The 22,510-nt window shown below is 40.0% G+C and overlaps 1 protein-coding gene across 4 annotated transcripts in view; it reads left to right on the top strand.

The window, feature by feature from the left end:
- Positions 1 to 17,878, top strand: part of LOC125452355 (WD repeat-containing protein 26) — a 112,645-nt gene extending 94,767 nt beyond the window's left edge. For 2 of the 4 annotated variants that reach the window (XM_048530626.2, XM_048530629.2), the window contains 2 exons: positions 876 to 1,061; positions 6,350 to 12,073. In XM_048530626.2, coding sequence (XP_048386583.1) covers positions 876 to 1,061; positions 6,350 to 6,375 — 212 coding nt within the window. In that variant the 3' untranslated portion in view covers positions 6,376 to 12,073. Of the gene's footprint in view, positions 1 to 875; positions 1,062 to 6,349; positions 12,074 to 17,752 lie in introns of those variants that run through there. The other 2 variants (XM_048530628.2, XM_048530627.2) reach the window with 2 other exon arrangements.
- The last annotated feature ends 4,632 nt before the right edge of the window (positions 17,879 to 22,510 follow it).

Here is a 22,510-nt window from a genome sequence, read left to right on the forward strand (position 1 = left end):
CCCTTTTGGTTCTTGCTGCTGAGCCAATTCTGGATCCAATTTGCCAAATGTCCTTGGATTCCATGGGCACTTACCTTTGCTATCAGTCTCCTATGAAGGACCTTCTCAAAAGCTTTGCTGAAATACAAGTAGTCTTTGAATGCATTGCTGCACTACATACCTGTTAGAAAAACTCATCCAAGTTATTCAGGTGTGATGTTCCATTTAAAACCATGCTGACTGATCTTGATTAATCAGTGCCTCTCCAGGTGCAGAATATTTCAACTAGTAGAGGTTAGCAGTTTGGAAACCAATCTCTTGCTAAAATACAAACTTTAGCTTGTGATTTTTTTTTAATATTGTCATTTGCACTTTAATTGTGATAAAGGTTGATGGAGTGCATTCAGCTCCCATTCTGTTGGTACTGGTTGTTATTGGCTAGAAAGGAGGTCTAAGATTTGGAACTTGACAAAAGTGAATGGTGATAATTGCCTGAAGGCAGCTACATAAGTGAGATAATTGTTCTATCGTGACACGTAGGGTCAATCCTATTGCATGCTATCTCCGAATTCCCTGCATTTGCTGGTACTAGGCACATTTTTCATGAGTTGATAAGGGGAAGACAAAATCTTTCAACGTGGAAAAATCACTGAAACATTGCCCTAACTTGCACTTTTGGTAGGTTGTATATAATACTATTACATATTTGCCTCTTTTAAAGATCATTGAGAGGGAAGTGGCTGAGGAGATTACTGACTGCTCAGCCTGGAAACTGCAGTGGGGTGTTAATGAGAAAACAACTGTCTTTTACATTTAACTTGAGTTAACTTGGATCTGCATGTAAGGAACTGAAATAGATTGCTTTAATTGTATGTTAACAAAAAAATCTCTTGTAGATCACAAGGTTTATATTTGGCACAAGCGGAGTGAATTGCCAATAGCAGAACTGACAGGACACACTCGTACTGTAAACTGTGTAAGCTGGAACCCACAAGTCCCGTCCATGATGGCTAGTGCTTCAGATGATGGTACAGTTAGGATATGGGGACCAGCACCTTTTTTAGACAACCAGGAGTCTGAAGGTAATGAATTTCATTAATTGTTGAAGTTAACTATCTGTTACAAAGCTTGCTAGAAAATAAGCAAAGTGTCTGTTGCAAAGAGACTGCAAAAGTTAAGGACTATTTCAGCATAGAAACGGGAATGGGCTGTGTAAAATCCGAGTTCTACAACATGGAAATAGACCCTTCTGTCCAACTAGTCCACAATGACCATGTTCCCAGACTAAACTTGTACCACTTTCCACCATTTGCTCCATGTCAATGCAAATCTTTCTGGTTCACACATGTATCCAAATGTCTTTTAAATGTTGTAACTTTACCTGAATCCACCACTTCCTCTGGCATATTCCACACAAACTGCTGTGTAATTTTAAAAAAAACAAACTTGCCCCCCACATTTCAGCAAGGCGTTTGATAAGGTTCCCCGCAGAAGGCTATTATACAAAATGCGGAGGAATGGAATTGAGAGATATAGCAGTTTGGATCGGAAATTGGCTTGCTGAAAGAAGACAAAGGGTGGTAGTTGATGGGAAATGTTCATCCTGGAGACCAGTTACTAGTGGTGTACCGCAAGGGTCGGTGTTGGGTCCACTGCTGTTTGTCATTTTTATAAATGACCTGGATGAGGGCGGAGAAGGATGGGTTAGTAAATTTGCAGACGACACTAAGGTCGGTGGAGTTGTGGATAGTGACAAAGGATGCTGTAGGTTGCAGAGAGACCTAGATAAGCTGCAGAACTGGGCTGAGAGGTGGCAAATGGAGTTTAATGCAGACAAGTGTGAGGTGATGCACTTTGGTAGGAGTAACCGGAAGGCAAAGTACAGGGCTAATGGTAAGATTCTTAGTAGTGTAGATGAGCAGAGAGATCTCTGTGTCCATGTACACAGATCCATGAAAGTTGCCACCCAGGTTGACAGGGCTGTTAAGGCATAGTGTTTTAGCTTTTATTAATAGAGGGATCGAGTTCCGGAACCATGAGGTTATGCTGCAGCTGTACAAAACTCTGGTGCAGCCGCACTTGGAGTATTGCGTACAGTTGTGGTCACCGTGTTATAAGAAGGATGTGGAAGCTTTGGAAAGGCTGCAGAGGAGATTTACTGGGATGTTGCCTGGTATGGAGGGAATGTCTTACGAGGAAAGGCTGAGGGACCTTGAGGCTGTTTTCATTAGAGAAGAAGGTTGAGAGGTGACTTAATTGAGACGTATAAAATAATCAGAGGGGTGGATAGGGAGAGCCTTTTTCCTAGGATGGTGACGGCGAGCACGAGGGGGCATACCTTTAAATTGAGGGGTAAAAGATCTAGGACAGATGTCAGAGGTGGTTTCTTCACTCGGAGAGTAGTAAGGGAATGGAATGCTTTTCCTGCAACGGTAGTAGATTCGCCAACTTCAGGTACGTTTAAGTCGTCATTGGATAAGCATATGGACGTACATGGAATAGTGTAGGTTAGATGGGCTTCAGTTCGGTATGACGAGTCGGCACAACATCGAGGACCGAAGGGCCTGTACGGTGCTGTTATGTTCATATGTTCTATGTCCTTTTTTAAAATTTTCTCCTCTCAGTTTAAAAATATGTGCCCTAGTTTTGAACTCGCCCATCCCAGGGAAAAGCCCTTGCTATTCACGTTATATATGCCCCTCATGATTTTATAAACCTCTGAGGTCACCCATCAACCTCCTACACTCCAGACGGGGAGAAAGGTCCCAGCCTATCCGGCCACTCCTTATAGCTCAGTCTCGAATCCCAGCAAATCTTTTCTGAACCCTCTCCAGTTTAATGATAACCTTCCTACAGCAGGGCAGCCAGAACTGAACAGAGTACTCCAGAAGCGGGCTCACCATCTTGTACAGCCTCAATATAAGGTCCCAACTCCTATATTCAAAGGCCTGTACGATGAAGGAAAACATGCTAAATGTCTACATGTGACTCAAATTTCAAAGAATTATGTATCTGAACCCTGGGGTGCCTCTATTCAACAACACTAACCAGGACCCATTGTATAAGTCCTGTGTTTGTTTGTCTTAGCAAAATGCAGTACCCCTCATTTATTCAAATTAAACTCCGTTTGCCATTTCTCAGCCCCTTCACCCAATTGATCAAAATCTCTTTGTAGTCTTGGGTAACATTGTTCACTGTCCAATATACGACCAATTTTGTTGTCATCCCCAAACTTACTAACCATGACTGTTATATTCTCATACAAATCGTTTATATAAATGACAAGCAAAAGTGGACACAATACCAACCTCTGTGGGAACACCGCTGGCCACAGCCTCCAGTCCAAAAACCCCCCTCCATCACTGTCTCCTGCTATAAAGCTGATTGGCAAGCTCAGGCTGAATCCCATGTGATCTTAACTTTACTCTTTAGTCTACCATGCTGAATCTTGTCAAAAACCTTTACTGAAGTTCATGTACAAAGCCTTACTACTCTGCCTTCATCAATCTTTTTGATTATTTCCTCAAAAAATTCTCAAGTTTGAGAGACATGATTTCCCTCACACAACTGCGCTGACTATCCCTGATCAATCCATACCTCCAAGTGCATCTAAATCCTTTCAGAATTACTTCTAACACTTACCCACCACCAATGTCAGTCACATGGGTCTGTACTTCCTAGGCTTTTCCTTGCAGCCTTTACTAAACAAAGGCACAACATTAGCCACCCTCCAGTCCTCCATTTACTGCTTGTCTGTTATATTCACTGTTCACAACATAATCTGCTGTGTACTGATGACTTGGCCCATCAAGCCCACTGCCATTCAACACAGTCATGGCTGATCCTCTATCTCAGTACTTTGCTCCCTCCCCATATCTTTTGAGACTTTAGCCTTTATAAATTATTTATTTCTTGGCTAAATATATTCAGCGACTTGGCCGTCTCTGCCTTCAGTGATAGAGAATTCCATGTGTCCCACCCTCTGAAGAAATTTCTCATCTCAATACAAAATAAACAATTGTATTTCCTGAGACCGTGACCAAGGGACAGTCTTTCCTGCATCTGACTTGTCCAGTTTGTCCGTAAATTTACATGTTTCAATGTGATGCACACTCATGCATCTGAACTGCAGTAAATGACAGGCCCAGTCGACCAAATGCCTCCTTGTATGGGAAATCTACCATCTCACGAATCAGCCTGGTGAACCTTCACTTCACTTGCTCTGTAACCATATTGTGTGTAAGGAGAGCAAAACCAAAAGGAATATTTCAGGTTTGCGTGCTCAGTATACAGTTGCAGTGATATCTTGCTTCTGTACACACACCCCCTCTTGCAATGAAGGCAGCGTACATTCCCACACCATCCCACATAAAAACTCTTTGTTGCGCTTGCATGCTTGCTTTCAGTGAGTAGCGTACAAAAACATTAAGGTCCCTTTGTACATCAATGGTTCCCAATTTGTCACGTTTTAAGTAATATTCTGCCATTCTATTTCTCGCTCCCAAAATGCACAAGTTCACACACAACCATATTATACAGCATCTGTCGTGTACTTTCCCATTCAAATTGTTTAAATTGTCCAGAAAACCCTTTTACATCCCCTTCACCACTCAATCCCACTTAGTTTTGCCATCACCAAATTTGTCAGTGTTAAGTTTGATTCCCTCATTGAAATGTATCATGAATAACTGGCAACAATTGGAGGCAAATGTTGACAGATGAATGTAATATAGGGAAGAATAGAATTATCTAATTTGGTAGGGAGGATGAAAAAATCATTTTTAGTAAGGTACAAGAGTTGGGGATTTGGGAATCTTTGTACACAAATTACTGGAAGTTGTTATGAAGCTACAAGCAATTTTAAAAAGGAAAACCGTATTTTGACTTTTTAATTGCAAGGGAGTTCAAGAACATACAATCTTGCTGCAATCGCCTAGATTGAGATCATGTCTAAAATGAAATTTTGATTTTTCTTACCCAAGAATGGATGTGCTCACCTTAGAATAGGTACCGTTAAGGTTCAGTAGATTTTATTCCTGAGGCCGTCTTGTGGGAGACAGTGTGATGGGATACTTGCTGAAAAGTTCTGTTGTCATCTTACTGAATGATAGCATAGGCTCAGTGGGCCATGTGGCTTACTTCTACTCTTGTTTCTTACTGCTGTGACCTGGGTGTAGTATGATAGAACAGCACAGGCCCTTTGGCCCATGATGTTCGATAGCTGAGTATTGTTTACAGGTGAAATAGTTCAAGGTGAACAGTTCACTGGTAGGATGTTTGTTCTAGGATAAATTACTGCAGTTCAGACTGCATGAACAAAGTCAAAACTGCAGAGTTCAGTGTTCATGTTAGGAATTTACTTGAAGGCAAAAATTACTATCTGCGGAAATTGTTTTTCCTGATTTTGATGCATTCTTTCTACATTAAAGTTGCTATAGAAAAGCAAGTTTTTGATTTGATTTCAATTTCTTTGCACTTCACAACTTCTTGTGAAGTTAGCAGACTATATAACCAAAATGTTTATACCTTATTCCTTAAATTTGTGTCTTCAGTATAAATAATTACTTGATAGTACAGAACTTAAACATCACTCAAAGTATTCAAGAAGTTGAAACTTTTGTATTGCACTCAGACTAGGGTACAGGAAACCAACTTTGCTGGGGTGGAGATAAGGGACACAGATTTGCACAACATGAGAAGATGGTTCTAATTTGGATCATTATTGTCAAAGGGTGCAGTGGGAATAGTTGACTCTTTGTCTTGGTTCTCAGACCAGATAGGTAGACTGATCTGTCTAGCAGGATATTGCCACAGGAGTGCAGTGGAGGTTGGCAGTCAGTTTTTCCTGGTGAAAATAATGCAGTGTTTGTATTGAATTCCTTTTGACTGGATGAAACAGGGTCCTGTGTGTTATAGATACCACTGTGTAGAGCTGGATGAACACAGCAGGCCAAGCAGCATCAGAGGAGCAGGAAATCTGACGTTTTGGGGTCAAGACCCTTCAGAAATGGAGGAGGGGAAGGGGTTTCTGAAATAAATAGGGAGGGGGGGGAAGCGGCTAGAAGATGGATAAAGGAGAAGATTGGTGGAGACCATTTGGGCCCTGGTGCATTTTTGTGTGCTAGTTTGCACTGATTGTTAAGATTTGAAACTGACTCCTGGGTTTTAAATATAATTGCAACATTTTAAAGAAAATCTAAATTTAGTTCTGTTATCTTTTGGACAGACTTTTGGGGGACTCTGGGACATCTGGAGTTTGAAACAGTTTATTTGAACAGATCAAAAAATATTGTTCCATACAGTTACTCAAAGTAGTGGGTAGGCTGTAAATGATTTTATCCTGTTAATATTGTGTTCCTCCTCTTCTCAGAAGCTTGCAGCAGTATGGATAGTTGACGGTGACTTTACAACAGACAGCTTCAAACTGAAACTAGTCATGGAACAAAACTACTTGGGTTGTGGCACAAACCAGCTGCGGTTGATCACTGGATAAGACGTGTGTGTGATGAAAAACTCATTCCCAGTCCTCTCGAGTGCCAGCATTTGATCACCTTGCTTCATAGTTACAAATTCAAGAGAAGTGATCTCCTTAGACCCCAGTGAAACGTCATTTTGAATTTTACTCATTGGTCTTGAAGAACCGTGTTACATTAAGACTCCGTGGAACTCAAGATTCTTTTCTGCCATTTTTGCTCCTACGTCATGGAATTTTAAGTGCTTGTTTGGAGTCTAACATATTTGCTAGGAAGAGAAAAGCTTTAGTCTGGAACAAACATGCATTAAAATAGAAGATTGTTTTCATTCTGGTAGCCTGAATTAGTAGAAATGATTACAGCTCAGCTCATGGACTTTCACCTTGGGTCATGCTGCCCTGAAATGTTTTCAGTGATCTTTGGGGAGGGGAAGATCTAGAAGTTCATGTATAAAATTTAAGGGTTTTTTTAAAAAAAAACCCTCATTGATAGCTGAATCGTTTAAAGCTCATTCCTGTATTCATTCCTTTATCATGGTCTTCCATTTGTTTTATGATAAATTCATTTCAGCATTTTTGAAACTATCACAAGAGACATTTTAAACCATGCTGTGGGGTGCCACAAAGTTTGCTTAAGGGAGATTTTAAACCCAAGTTGACACTGACTGAAAGAATGTACATGGTCCTGCTAACTGTATGTTAGTACATGTCCTTTCACTCAGACTTGTAACTGCACCTGTTTGACTTGAAGATGGAATCAGTGCCAGGTGATGTGGCATGGCCAGTGTGTTAACAGGCTGTGGCAGGGTTTTATATTATTGATTCAAATTTGGCAAATTCTTGATCTCAGCTGGATTGGTACCAGGTGTTGTTCCAAATTTTTTGGGGGGTGGGGGGGTTGCAGGATTGACATAGTGAACTGGGAGAAATCACCGAATGACCCCACAATATTTTCACCATGTTCAGGTGGGCGATTATAAAGCAAAGCAGGAATTTGCAAGTAGGCTATATACCTGCTTTCCTTTCTATCGGGGAAATGCTGCTGAGAATGGGAGGTTTAAACCGGAGAAATTGAAATGAAAATGTAAACGTTAATTGAGGAGGAAACTCAGTGCACCTTTTACTTGTGCAATATACTATTGTTCTTTACTATGTTCTTTACCATTTTGCCTATTTTTAATCACTACTTAATTCCTGTTCACGTAAGATTTGTCATCCCAGCTTTTTTAAATATGTCACCAACATAATTTCAACATTCTTTCTCTTTGTCCTCCTCTCCTGTCTCTTCCCCTCTTTCACTTTCTCTACCCCCTGCCCCCCAACCCCCATGCTCCAAAATAAAAACCAGCACTAATAATCACTGGCAATTGTCTAGTCACCAGGTTTTGCACTGCTGCCAGAATGGGAAGGGCAGAAGTGCTATCTCTACTCGTGAACCAACCTCCAACATAGAGTCTGTTCCTCTTCGGGATAAGTGACTTCAAAGGGAAAGGTGTCTGGGTTCTTAAGGGGTCAGTAGAAAAGGTGTAACAATGTGGCCTAAATGCCTTTATATTGTGGGTAGCCAGAACTTGACCTCTCTGGGTTTGATCTGGGGTGGAGAGGACAGTGCAGGGAAAACAGCAAAGCAATCTGATCAATTGAATAGTGACTTCATCGATCAAGTACCTAACTGATCGATTACAAATTTGTACTTTGCCAATTTATTTGTACATTCTTTTAGAGTCCATGATTTATTTTTTTGTGTACAATTGCTATTAGAATGAAGATTAAATTCTCTTCCAAATTTGGGTTTGTGTTGTTTGGAAGTTTGCTTTTTGCACTGGCAAAGAGAGAAAACGAAAAACAAAGATCACTTTGCAGATATGAGGTAGTAAATGATTTCTATTAATAAAAGTTGTAGTTTGTATTTAAACTGTTAAACTCAGTGTTGGAAGAAAAGACTTTGGAGGGAAAGTTGCATTCCTAGGAGACTGTAGAAGGCAACCGCCAAATATAATGTTTTCATCAAATTAGAGATTGGCAGCAATGCTGCTTCTGGTGTGCAATACAGCACGCCCAACCTAAAGCCAATGAATTTGTACAAATGCCATCTAGGCCCAAGTGAGGAATTGCTTCCTTAGCTTTGATTCATAGCTGGACAAACACCATAACTGGAAGTATCATGAAATTGCAGCTGTGTTAATTTTTCCATGTATGGATATGTATGACTGGGGAAATTTGATCTCCTTTAGCTCTGCACTGAGTTTGTATTATTGTACTGGATCTCCAACACAGAATTGAATGTTCATATGGATTAAGGACATTCTTTTATTTCTAGTTAGTCAATGCATTTTATAGGATTTATCCCTGCTTTAATTTATACTGTGTTTTCTGGTGCATGACTTGTGCCTTTGGCAACATACTTCCTGCCCTAAATCTAATAACCTGGGGTTAGAAAGATGGTGGAAAGGTTCCATGCGAGTGCTAGTTTTTTGCTGTCTCCTGGTTTGCTGTCTCCTGGTGAAGTAGGAATTATAGATTGATGTTAATTCTCTGAAATGCTTTAAATTTCTAATGATTTACTATGCCACAATTTTAATTTCTAACACTTTGCCCCTTAATGAACAGTGGTGATTGGGTTAATGATTTATTTATAAGTTCATTTTCAATATTATGAGACCACTTAACACAGTAATAAAAGACAAGAGTTGAGTCTTCTCATGCCCCCACAAAACTTTTATATTTTAAAAAAATCCTGTCACAAGTGGACGTGTTCCAGATAGGGTATTGTTTTTACTCTCAAAAAAGTGACGTTCAAAACAGACAACATTCAACAATATTACAATATTCCTGAAAGTGTCAGTGCCAAGCATTGAGTAGAGCCCATTTACTGTGCCCATTCAAGGTAGGAGCTTGATAAAGAGGAGCATTAGATTATTCAACAAAGTCAACAGTAACATTAGGGAGTATTTTGGACAATGTTACTTTAGGCTGCTTTTAAATACAGTGCGCTGCATAAATGAGTATTTCTAATGAGTTTTTGGTATTGTACACCATGGAATGGAATAGAAAGTTTTTACCAGTCAAGTTGAAAAAATGGTCCGTTTTTACAGTTATGGTCAGGATTACTCCAGGAATGTTTGTTCATAATTTTTTTTCTTTATTCAATCATGGGATGAGGGCATCACTGGCTAGGCAGCATTTACTGCCCGTCCCTAATTGCCCAGAAAGCAGTCAAGAGTCAGCCACATTGCTGTGGGTCTGGAGTCACGTGAAGGCCAGACCAGATAGGGATGGTAGTTTCCTTCCCTAAAGGTCATTAGTGAGCCAGATGGGTTTTTCCAGTAATCAAAAATGGATGCATGGACTCTTAATCCCAGATATTTATTGAATTCAAATTCTACCATCTGCCACGGCATGCTTTGAATCCAGGTCCCCAGGACATTATTTGGATCTCTGGATTAACAATCCAGTTTTCCTACCACTAGGCCATTGCCTCCCCTAAATCTCTTGTATAATTGTATACAGTTAAAGCAGAGTTTCAACATCATCCCTGTTGAGTTTCCGTGTCTCCGTACCTGCACTCCAATCACTTGTGTGTCGCAATGAATAGGATCCCTTCTCTGAAATCCAAATCAGGATATGCTCATCGATTAATGCATTCAGAAACTGATTTAAACATATTTTGTGATAATATACTTTTGTGCGAATTCATATCCATCTTAATATTCACATTGGTACTTAAATATGATGCAACTTTGGTGTTCTGACCTTTGAAATATGCTGTGCAATTTGTGGAGTGGAGTTTGAACTGAACAGCCTTCAGTAAACCACTCAATTCACTGCATGGTGTCTACCAATCCAATCAAAGATTTGCTTAATTTAGAGATGGTGACCTTCTGATGTGCCTATCCTGATCTGAAGTGGCTGATTAACTCTAATCACTCTCAGTGCAAAGATAATAGACAGCTAGGGTTGTTTTGCTTTCCCATTTTTGCCTTAGGGCCTAAAGGCTAAATGTAGCATATCCTGTTTCTGAATGTGGCATCACCAACTCTGCACAAATGAAGTTTTCCTATCTTATGGTCATGATTTAAACTTTATCTGGCCTGATGACACGGGCGCTGTATTAAAAAGTAGTAGTCGGACACCAGACATGAACATTGAGAATCCAGGCCTCTGACAACTTCTTATAGTCTTTGTTTTTGGGTTACAAAGGGATAGATATTTCTTATGTTTGACTTGAGCATCACTTTTTTGGTGAAATGTGCCTTGAAGTAAAAGTTAATATCCTGTGAAGACAAACATTTAGAAGTTTAAAAGTAAGGTAAACTCAGGGCTACACTGACACCACCATAACTTGAGATCACCGAAACTAGTTATTTAATCGGCATTTTTATTAATCAGTACCATAATGGTATTCTGAGCCACTGCCTAGTTTGATACAGAATATATTAATTTCTATTCTGGATTTAGTGCCTTGTGTAGATATTTCCTATTATTTACAGAAAAAGTGGATCGGTATTTTGATAATCTTTGATCTCAATACATTATTCCAAGGAAATAGCTTGGAACTATAAACTGAAGTTTCCCAAAATTATACTTAACAATGTTTGACAGGAGTCTGGCTATAAATTTGCAAAATAAAAGTTGCAGATGCTGAAAATCAAACAAAAATGGATTGCTGGATAAACTCCCCAGGCCTGGCTATATCTGTGGAGAGAAAGCATACTAGCTCTCCATAGATGCTGCCAGATTTTAGTTTTTCCAGTAATTTCTGTTTTTGTTTATAATTTTTGCAAAGTTCATTTTGCTCGACAGCATTTTGGTTGCTTTTCTTTTCAGGGATTTTCTTGCATCCACACTAAAATTTCTGAATCTCAGTTGCATTCAAATACTTCCTACTGAAAAGGATATTAGTTGAAATAGTTTACCTTTTTATGATAAATCAGCTAATGTTTTGCTTGCAAGGGTACCTTGGATAATTTCAGAAAAAGTTTGATTAATTCAGAGGATGTGTACTTCACTGCTGGGCCAGTATTTATTCCAATACCTAAGCTCCCTTGAGAAGCTGGTCGTGCGCTGTCTTCTGAAACCGCTGCAGTCCATTTGGTCCATTCACCGTGCTGTTAGGGTGGGAGTAGGATTTTGACCTACTGAGCAAAAGACTGGTAATATATTCCCAAATCATAGTGGAGTGTGGCTTGGAAGGGAACTTGCAGGTGGTGGTTATCTTATGTACTTGCTGGCCCTGTCCTTCTAGATGATGAAGATCATGAATTTTGAAGGTACTGTCTGAGAAACCTTGGGCCTTGTTGAATCTTTTCAAGAAATGTCCTTTGTAAAACATAGCAACACAGTTTTGAAGAGGCAAGAGACATGTAAAAGTTAGGCCCTCTCTGGTAATGAAATTTATAGTGAATACAATATTCTTTGATGTCATCAGTGCCCTTGTGGGGATTTTTTCTTTAGGTGTCACCACCATTCAACCTGTTGGATAAGGATGATATTACCCACATTGCAAGGACCTTTATTAGAGTTTCATTTCTGGCATTCAATAACAGTAAGCTAAATGAACCAGTTTATAATGGGAGCTGCAGATGCTGGAGAATCCAAGATAATAAAGTGTGAAGCTGGATGAACACAGCAGGCCAAGCAGCATCTCGGGAGCACAAAACCAGACGTTTCGGGCCTAGACCCTTCATCAGATGATGATCAGATCATCTCTGATGAAGGGTCTAGGCCTGCAATGTCAGCTTTTGTGCTCCCGAGATGCTGCTCTGCCTGCTGTGTTCATCCAGCCTCACACTTTATTAGCTAAATGAACCATCTGTCTTGTATGTTAGTCAGACGTGAGCACTTGATTAAAGGGTTTTGACCAAAGATTTCAGTTCCTTCCTGTAATCTAGAATTGGGAAATTTATTAGACAGCTTAAATTGATTTTTCTTTGATTTTTTAAAAATCTCAATTGTGCGGAATACTCAAAAGTGAACTCCATAATTTAGTTCCAACTTGTTGCCATATCAGTGAGGATAGATACAACAAAGGATAAAACTTCTGGTGGGATGCCCACAATTACATCTGTACCTAGGTTCTAGAATGTTGGAAAGTCCTCTGGATTTATTATGTTGGCACTTTAGTTGAGGGTTAGGAAATTCTCACCAGAAAATAATCATTCTGGGCTTCTTTGTTTTTAAATAATGCCAGTGAGAGTTAGTGTTATTTAGTGAAACTTCTGTGTTTATGATTTAGTCTTACAATGAAAGCCACCTGCACTATTACAACTTCAGTTGTAATCATTTTAATTTTACTTACCAGCCTTAAGATGTCCCATATCCAGTCCAGTTTCAATTGTACAGTATTAGCATATTACCTACAGCATCTCCTTACTATTCACACCCCTTGATACAGTCAGCCCTTCAAATTAAGCATCTATTAACACTGTTTCACTGTCTTTCCTCTATGTCTGGTCATCCCTGTTCTTTAACTCTTTATGGTTCAACTTTTGTAGAGCTCACTACTGAAGTCTAGTGGTCATTGAATAAATTTGAGGAAAGAGATTTTTAATTAGTAATGAGTTAAGAGTTATGGAGAGCAGGCAGGCAAGTGGAGTTGAGGCAGGTATGAAATTAGCCAAGATTGCATTAAATAGCAGAACAGGCCCAAGGGTCTGAATTGCCTATTCTGCTTCTAGTTTCCATGTTGATCCAGTTGCAGTGTATGCAATCACTTTCAATCTGAGATGAGGAATTTCTTCGCCAGAGGATGGTGGATCTGTGGAACTCATTGCCACAGAAGGCTGTGAAGGTGAAATCATTGAGTGTAATTAAGACAAAGAGGCTCTTGATCAGTAAGGGAATCAAATGCTTTTGGGGAGAAGGCAGGAGAATAGACCTGAGAAATACATCAGCCATGATCAAATAGTGGAGCAGACTTGATGGACAAATGGTTTAATTCTATTCCTGTATCTTGAAATATTCTAGTTTGCCTGTGGTTCCTTCTCAGGCTGTTATTTTGAAAGACAACATTAAAACTTCCCAGAATGGGTTAGTTTTTGTGGGCTAGCCACATATTAGGCTATGACCAAGAACAGCTATAAAACTTCATGGATAGCTTGGGAACCGCATACAAGTCGGCTAGCAGCCTTGCCCCATGGCACTCCTCAATTTGCTTTGGATAGAACAGTTCTTAGCTTACAATGAAAGATTTTACGTTAGTCACTTCACCCTGTCCTGTATTTCCCATTGTCAGATATTTCACAAAGTAGGATGTATGTGACTGTGGTCCTCCATCTAGAAATCTGGTCACTGTATAATTTCCTGAAGTCAGACCTCAGTGTTTCTCAAGATCGAAACAAATAAGAATGAGCCATTCAATCCGTCAAACTGCTCTGCCTTTTCAATAAAATCTAGCTAATCTGATTATGACGGTTTCCTGCCTGCTCTCCATAACCCTTTACACCTTTTGTGGGACAAAAATCTGTTTTTAAATAGAGAGTCTAACACAGCCTTCACTGCTGTCTGGAAAAGAAAGCTCCAAATATTGACAACTTCCTCAGGGCAAAAGTTGCATTTTGTTTCCAGTTTGAGACCCTAAGTGTGCTAGTTTCCTCCTTCGTTATTTTGGCTGTTTTCATGGATAATTTTGTCATTTTCTTTCCACTGTGCTGGTTATTACAATGCTTATGTTAAATTTCATAGTTTGTTTTCACTATTGTTCCGAGGTCCCTCTTCTGCTTTCACTGCACCTCCTAACTTGACTTTTGCAGATCTGGCTCTTGAGTTTCTAAATCCAGATCATTGTAAATAAGAAACTCTAGCAGTCCCAGCATCAATGGACGAATGCTTTCCTCAGTGTTTTTCCTCAGTGTTTTTCCTGAGTGCCCATTTTCTACCTGGTGGCCATTATCCAGCCTTTACCCTGAATTTTCAAACTGAGTTAATTGCCTCTTCACTGGAACCTCAGGTGTCTTTCTGCAGCTGTTGCTTTAATGAATGGAAAAATCACCTTTACTGAATCTTGAGCTGAGATATTTTAAGTGAAATGTGTGCCTCTGCAATACTCTTAATGAACAAATGATCCAGAACACATTACCACAAGAGGTCCTATTGAAGAGAAAATTATTAAATTCAGATTCTCAAAAGTAGGTTAAATTGTTTATGCAGTTGGAGTTTGGGGCTTTAGTACAACCTAATTATGTTTTTCAAAAATTCAGCAAAGATTTGCATTGACCCTACATCTTGCTATATTGTAGCCCACTCAAGGTGCTTCACATAGGGGATACTTTGAAGTGCTGTCCATGCTTGTCTGGTCAGTGTAGTTACTATTTACTGAAGGAAGCAATACAGTAATAATAGTGACATGAATGGCTTTGTAGTCTGCTACTGTAATTTGCTGAGACTTGTGTTGTGCAATTGAATTGCTGGTTTGTGTGATGCTATGTCTCGGCTCCTTTCTGATTGCACAAGTCAGAAATTGAAAAGTAGAAATCAGTGAAACAAGCAGGTTGTTTATTCCCAATGTTGATATTCAAGGTGAAAATGTGAACCATAATAGGAATCTTTTAGGTTTTAAAATGTGTGCCATTTCTGAGGTTAAAGTATCCTACGACTGCTCTATCAGATTATATTTCTCTACTGGATCAGGTTTTCACCTTGAAAAGAAAGTAGCAGGGGTAGGCTAGTTGGCCCTTTTTGAGTTTGCGTGGCCATTCAAAGTGATCGTGATTGATCATCCAACTCATTACCCTGTATCCATTTTGTCCCCATACCTCCCTTTAGCCCTGAGAACCAGATTTAACTCCTTCTTGAAAATGTACAATGTTTTGGCCCAGGCTGCTTTCTGTGGATTTTACAAGCTCACCACTCTCTCCTCATCTCATTCCTACCCAATATCTTTAGACTATGACCTTTACTTATGGATTCCCTGGTCATTGGGACAGACTTGATCATATCAGCTTCAGCATCCTTAGAGGTGCTTAATGAACACAAGACTCTGCAATGGAAATCATGGAATTGGAGACCCAGGTTTTGAACTTGAACCCCTTGAAACCTCTGATTCTGGACAAACTCATCTATTTGACATTGTCCAAAGTATCTTCAATATTGCCTAGAACAGTTGGTAGTTTGGGAGAGGTTGAAGAATGCAGCGATAAATATCAGTATCTTGAAATGATGCAGTAGTTTCCACTTTATAGATCACAACCTTGTACTGGGACTGTATAATGGTTACCTTTCTCCAAGGTTGGTGGCTTAAGCCATTGCTCGGATCTGGTCTGGATTAATCCTCAGTAGCAAGTTAGAATATACCTAACTCGGACAAAGGTGCTTTTTAACATCCTCTTTTTAATGAGCATTTGCTATTCCCTCTATCCACTCTTTTGCTATAGTAATAACGTTCTCATCCACTTTATAGCTATAATAATATCTTTCTCCCTCATGTCAAAGAAAAACCCATAGGATGGCAGATTGCAGGTATGAAGAAGAATAATGATGCATACAAAAGTTGGACTTGATCTACTGGACTCCTCTTTTCTTGGAGAGAAGGCACTTTCTTCCACAGGAATTGCATGAGGAATACTGTGATGCATCATGACCAGAAGCAGAGAACAGGCTATCACACTTCCTTCAAATTCATTGGAGTCTTGTGGTCATTTATTAAACTTTTTTTAAAGGCTGTGTTAGGATTCCCTAATCTGTTAGAATCAAACTAAACTAGTTCCCTATTAGGTGTGCTGCATGTGTTTTGCCTATAATTTGGCACTAATGCAAGCCCAAAGGATTGATAATCAGAGTGGAGAAATCACCCTGGTGCTGTTCCCTCTTGAAGCTTGATGCTAAGGCAAGTTATTTAAATTGTGTGTGGAGTAAGCTTTGCTTTTTATCAAGCCTGTGTGCTATATTGACGTTATATTCTTTGGATGTGGATGTCTATTGCCTGACCTTGATTGCCTAGAGGGCAGTTAAGAGTCAACCATATTTCGCTGGGTCTGGAGTCACATGTAGGACAGACCAGATAAGGAATGACTGATTTCCTTCCCTAAAAGACATTAGTGAACCTGATGGATTTTTCCCTGACAATCAGCAATGGTTTCATGGTTATCATTAGACTCTAAAAGTCAAAGATTGTTTGCTTTTTTTAATTGAATTCAAATTCCACCATCTACCATAACGGGATTTGAACCTTGGTCCCCTGAACAACAGGATTTATAGTCTACCAATAATACCATTAGGCCAACACCTCCCCATCCTGATGGGACCCCTATTTACATGTTTGATTCTCAGATTTGCTGCCAGTCACGAGAAAAGTAAAATTTCAGCCAAAAAGTACATGAAACGCAATCAGGTGTTACGATGTATTAGAAGAAAAGCAATTTCAATATCTCAACGGGAAAAGCTAGTCAGGTATTTATGTCCCATCCAGTAAAATGCAACTGCTCTCTTAAGTTACAATTACTTTCTTGAGTCCCATGATTCTGAAAAAAGATTTATATATTTTTTAATGACTTTAGTTTAGGTGTTTCGAAGAGTTGTTGCTAGGTTTCCTCCACAGTGAATAGACCTCTGCCTGGCCTCCATGGATTTCCTTGAAGACCTCTAGTTCTATCAGGAAAAAATAGTGAGTGGCAGGCAGGAAGCCTGTTTAAGACTAAGTTCCTTCTGCTTTTCTGACACTATGCACGGCAATGGTGGAGCCAGTTATCCAAAGCTTTTGGTATTTATATGAATGTTTGCAATGAGCCTGATACTATAATGTCAAAGCACATTCGTTGTCTAGCTTTTTTAGCTGTCCTTGTTTGGGAGTGTTTCTCATGTTGGCCTCTTATTTTTGAAACTTGTATAGTAGAACAATCTGTTACAACTGGGATCTCTGAAGTGTAATGTAGCATGTGGGAGTTTGTATCAACATGCTGATCAGTGTGTAGCTTCAGATTCTAAATGGAGGGCATTTGAACCTCATCACTCAGTAAAGTACTGGTTTCTGTTACACGGTGCAAAGAATGAGGGAGGAGTAACACAAGGTGTGTATCACACATGAAAGCAAGTGGGTTGTGGCAATTTTCTTTGCCTCTCCATTAAATCCTAGGAACAACATTCAACTAAAAAGTACTTGTTTTGAGTTAACTATAACCTTTCTGCATTTATTTTTGTTAATCCATTACACAATCTAATATCCAGCCTGTATTTTATGCTTATTTATTTTTCATTTTAGATTATTTTAAATCATTTAATTATTTTATTAGGGTTAGAGCATTTTAAACATTTGTAATTGGTAGAATATGTTAACTGCTTCCAATATTTCTCTTCCTGTTGTATTAGGTTTGAGAAAATCCAGTTTATGCGTCATCACTGCGATTCACGTGATGCTTCAAAAACAGGAGAAATAAAAAGGATGATTTGTACCCCTGTTTCTTGAAACTCAATAAAAAAGAAACTGCATCTTAATTAACTTCTAGCTTTTGTTCATATTTGAGAGGAGGTGGGAACCACGGTATGTTTGTCAGTGTTTCTGGTTCAACTACACAATTCTTTTGTATATGATAAACAATGTTAGGAAGAATCTGAGTAACAAGATTGCAAACTTCATCTCTGAAGCAAAAGATTCTAGATTTAGTCTCTGTTCTATGGACAGATAACGATGGTCTCAGTGCCATCCTGCCTACACACTAGGAAGGATATATTGGCCTTAGAAGGGTTTGCAGTATAGGTTTAGCAGATTGGTGCTAGAAATTTTTAATTCATTTTTGGGATGAAGGCATCACTGGCTAGGCCAGCACATATTGTCCATCCTTAACAGTTTCTGGGCAATTAGGAGTCAACCACGTTGTGTTGATCTGGAGTCACATGTAGGCCAGACCATGTAAGGATGACCCCACACACCAGGCCTTGTTACCACATAGCCTCATTACACACTACCTATTGTTAGTCACTAACAGTCGCCATTAACACCCTCCTAGCCAGATTGTTATCAACTGCTTTGTCTATCTAATTGTTCTTCTGTTTTTGGGCTCTATCCTATTGTTTACTCCCTTCCCCTCCCTATTTTCTGCAGATAAATGGATGTCTTCCCAGCTGCCATCAATTCTGTGGAAGGGTTACTAGACCCGAAACATTAACAGATTTTTTTCTTCTTCACGGATGCTGCCAGACCTGCTGAGCTTTACCAACAACTTCTGTTTTTGTTCCTGAATTACAGCATCCACGGTTGTTTTGGTTTTTATTTTGTGAAGGATGACAGTTTCCTTCTCTACTTTTCATCAGTGAAACAGATGGGGTTTTTTTTCCCAATAATCAACAGTGGTTTCATGGTCATCATTAGGTTCTTAATTCCAGACTTTTTAATATTGAATTCAGATTCTATTCACCTTGGCAGGATTCTCACCCCAGCCCTGAGAACATGACCTGGGTCTCTGGATTAACAGTCCAGCGATAATACCATTAGGCCATTGCCTCCTCCACTCTGAGGGATAAATCATAAGAGATTGCATTAAACTAGGGTTGTATTCTCTGCCATTTAGAAAGCTGAAGAGTGTTTTGATTGAAGTTATGGGAATAGAAGGCAGATTGAAGTCATCTCTGGTTGAATCGCCTAAAATTAGACACAGCCTAAAAATTGGATCACACCCATCAATAATGAAATTGGGAAATACCAAAGATCAGTAGATGCTGCTTCAATTGTTAATTTTAAATGAAAATTGATACAAAAGGAATGAGGGAAAATGGAAAAAAAAAGTGGGAATAGTATGTGGAATTGGATGTCCAGTCATATTGAGAAGTGAAACATAAATGGTCTTCCCATTCTCCCCAGATATAATGGTCTTCAGATGTAAGCCTGAACCATGATTGTGATGTGTCTCTGGATATAATGCTTCACTTGGGCAATCTATGGACACTCCTTGCGTTGGCTTATCCAAGCAGAGTATTGACTTGGATGACGTTTTAAAGTGTAGCTGCTGTATATGAACCTGGCCTTCATGCCATAGTTGTGCACCAACTTATCTTTCAAGGTTCTGTCCTCTCAGCAGGAACTCCTTTCCACACTTTTATAACATTTGCATTTTTGATCCTTCTCAGGATGAAGATTTGAAACAAACAGACTGTTTCCCAAACCAGCAATATTTTCTTTCCCCCTGCAGCCATAAGGCCAATAACTGATGGTGTTTCCAAGTAAGCAACAGTAATCAAGGATTCCACCTGCTCTGGATGTCAGTTTGCTCGCTGAGCTGGAAGGTTAGTTTTCAGACGTTTCGTCACCATTCTACGTAACATCATCATGAGTCTCTGGTGAAGCGCTGGTGTTATGTCCCGCTTTCTATTTATCTATTTAGGTTTCCTTGGGTTGGTGATGTCATCTCCTGCGTTGGTGATGTCATTTCCTGTTCTTTTTCTCAGGGGATGGTAGATTGGCTCCAAATCAATGTTTGCTGATGGGGTTCCGGTTGGACTGCCATGCTTCTAGGAATTCTCATGCGTGTCTCTGTTTGGCTTGCCCTAGGATGGATGTGTTGTCCCAATCAAAGTGGTGTCCTTCCTCATCTGTATGTAAGGATACTAGTGATAGTGGGTCATAGTGACAACATAGGGACAACACATCCATCTTAAGACAAGCCAAACAGAGACACGCAAGAGAATTCCTAGAAGCATGGCATTCCAACCGGAACTCCATCAACAAACATTGATTTGGAGCCAATCTACCATCCTCTGAGAAAAGGAACAGGAAATGACATCACCAACCCAAGGAAACCTAAACATATAAATAGAAAGCGGAACATAACACCAGCGCTTCATTGGAGGCTCACTGATGATGTTACCTAGAATGGTGACGCAACGTCTGAAAACTAACCTTCCAGCTCAGTGAGCAAACTCACATCCAGAACCTCAACCTGAGCTACAAATCCTCTCAAAACTCGATTCCACCTGCTGTGTGAGCCATTGTAGCAGATATTCACTTTTTGGCCCACTGCCTGGCTAGGTGCCAACCATTTAGTGGCCAATGCTCTCACGCTACACTGAAGAAGCACCCCATAACAGGAAATATTTCTGCTGGATGATGATATTTGTTTTGATTCCTTTAGTAATATAGATTTTGTTGACTGAGCAAGCATTTATTGTGCATTCTTAATTGTCCTTAAGGTAGTGCACTGCAGTCCATTTTGTGAAGGTACATCCTTAGTGCAGTTAGAGAGGATGTTCCAGGATTTTGAAGTAGTGACACTGAAAGATTGGTGATATAGCTCCAAATCAGGGTCACGAGTGGCTTGGTAAGAAACTTGGAGACAACTCGTACATCCATTTCTATTGTCTTTCTAGTTGATGGTAGTTATGGTTTTGGAATGTGCTGTCCAAGAAGCCTTGGTGAATTTCTGCAGTGCATCTTATAAATAGTATATTCTACTGCTACTGGTGTCAGTGGTGGAGGAAGTAAATGTTTGTGCATGTAGTGCTAATCAAGCAGGCTGCCTTCTCCTGGATGGTGTCAATCTGCTTGAGTGTAGTTGGAGCTGCAGTCATCAAGATAAGCAGGGAAAACGCCATTGCACTCCCGATGTGCCTCGAAGATAATGGTCAGGCTGTTGGGTGTTGTGACAATAGTTACACTGGTTAGCATTGCTACCTCTTGGTGCCAGGGACTGGGGTTCGATTCCAGCCTTGGGTGGCTGTCTGTGTGGAATCCACTGATACTCTAGTTTCCTACCACAATCTGAAGATGTGCAGGTTGGTTGGATTGACTGTGCTAAATTGCCCTGTGTGTGCGTGTGTGTAGACGTGAAGGTTTGGTGGGTTAGTCCATATTAAAAGCACACTTACAAGGATAGCAGTGGGGATTTTGGGATGCTCTTTGGAGTCAGCAGAATTGATGGGCTGAATGGCTTATATCTGCACTGTAAGGATTCTGAGTTGAGAAGTAAGTTATCACAGAAATTTGACTGTGTGACCTGGTCTTGTAGATGCATTACGTACATGAATAAAGGCTTATCAAGGGTAACAAGCTGCGTTACCTTGGTGGAAGCCAAACTGGGCATCAGAAAGCAGGTTATTTGTAAGCAGATGCTACTTGATAACACTGGTGATCCATCCATTACCTTACTGATGATCAAAAGTATTGGCTGCATTGGATTTGTGCTGCTTTTTGTGTGTACAGACAATTTTCAACATTGCCACTAAATACAGAATGTACAAGTTTGCCTTGTTTCGTGGAAATATTTGCAGAAAGGCCTCTAGCCTTTGCAGTTTTCAGTGTGTTTAGCCATTTCTAGAATAAATCAAATTAGTTCTAGACTGGCATCTGTGATGCTGGAGACCTCTAGAGGAGGCTGAGTTGGATCATCCACTCTACCTCTGGCTGAAGACTTGCAAATACTTCAGCCTTCTCTTTTTTTTTCAAACTGATGTGCGAGGCTATGGCCTCATTTTGAGGCTGGGGATATTTGTAGGGCACAAAAACAGAAATTGCTGGAAAAGCTGAGCAGATCTAGCAGCACCTGTGGAGAAAAATCAGAGTTAACATTTCGGGTTGAGTGACCCTTCCTCATAACTGGTAGCTGGGAAAATATTAGTTCATTTGCAGAAGTTAGGGTCGGAAAGGGGATAAGGAGTAAATAATAGGTGAGGATGGTGCCCAGAGAGAGAACAGAACACTTGGACTGACAAAGGAGTAGATAACAATCTTACTACGAGGGTGAATAGCTGTTAAAGAGGACTGTTAGTGGCTAACAATGGGTTGTGTTTAATGGCAGACTGTGTTAACAAGGTGTCATGTGGAGGGTTGGGGTAAGGACTTGATATGGAGACCAGAAGGTGGCAAGGTCCCCAAGCAGAAAATGAGGTGCTGTTTTACCAGCTTGTTGGTACACTGCAGCAAGCCTAAGACACATGTTGGAACAGGGAATGTGGTGGTGTTGAAATGGTAGGCAGCTGGAAGTTCAGGCTCCTTTCCATGCTCAAATGAATCAAGAGGCCTTGATAATAACTGGGTCTGGTCTGATGAGGGGCAAGTAATCTGTACCAAAAATGAGAGATGATAACCACCTCCAATAAGACAGATTCTGTCTTATGTCCTGGTCATTCAATGGCATT

This window comes from Stegostoma tigrinum, chromosome 4 (assembly GCF_030684315.1).
Source record: "Stegostoma tigrinum isolate sSteTig4 chromosome 4, sSteTig4.hap1, whole genome shotgun sequence".
NCBI lineage: Eukaryota > Metazoa > Chordata > Chondrichthyes > Orectolobiformes > Stegostomatidae > Stegostoma > Stegostoma tigrinum.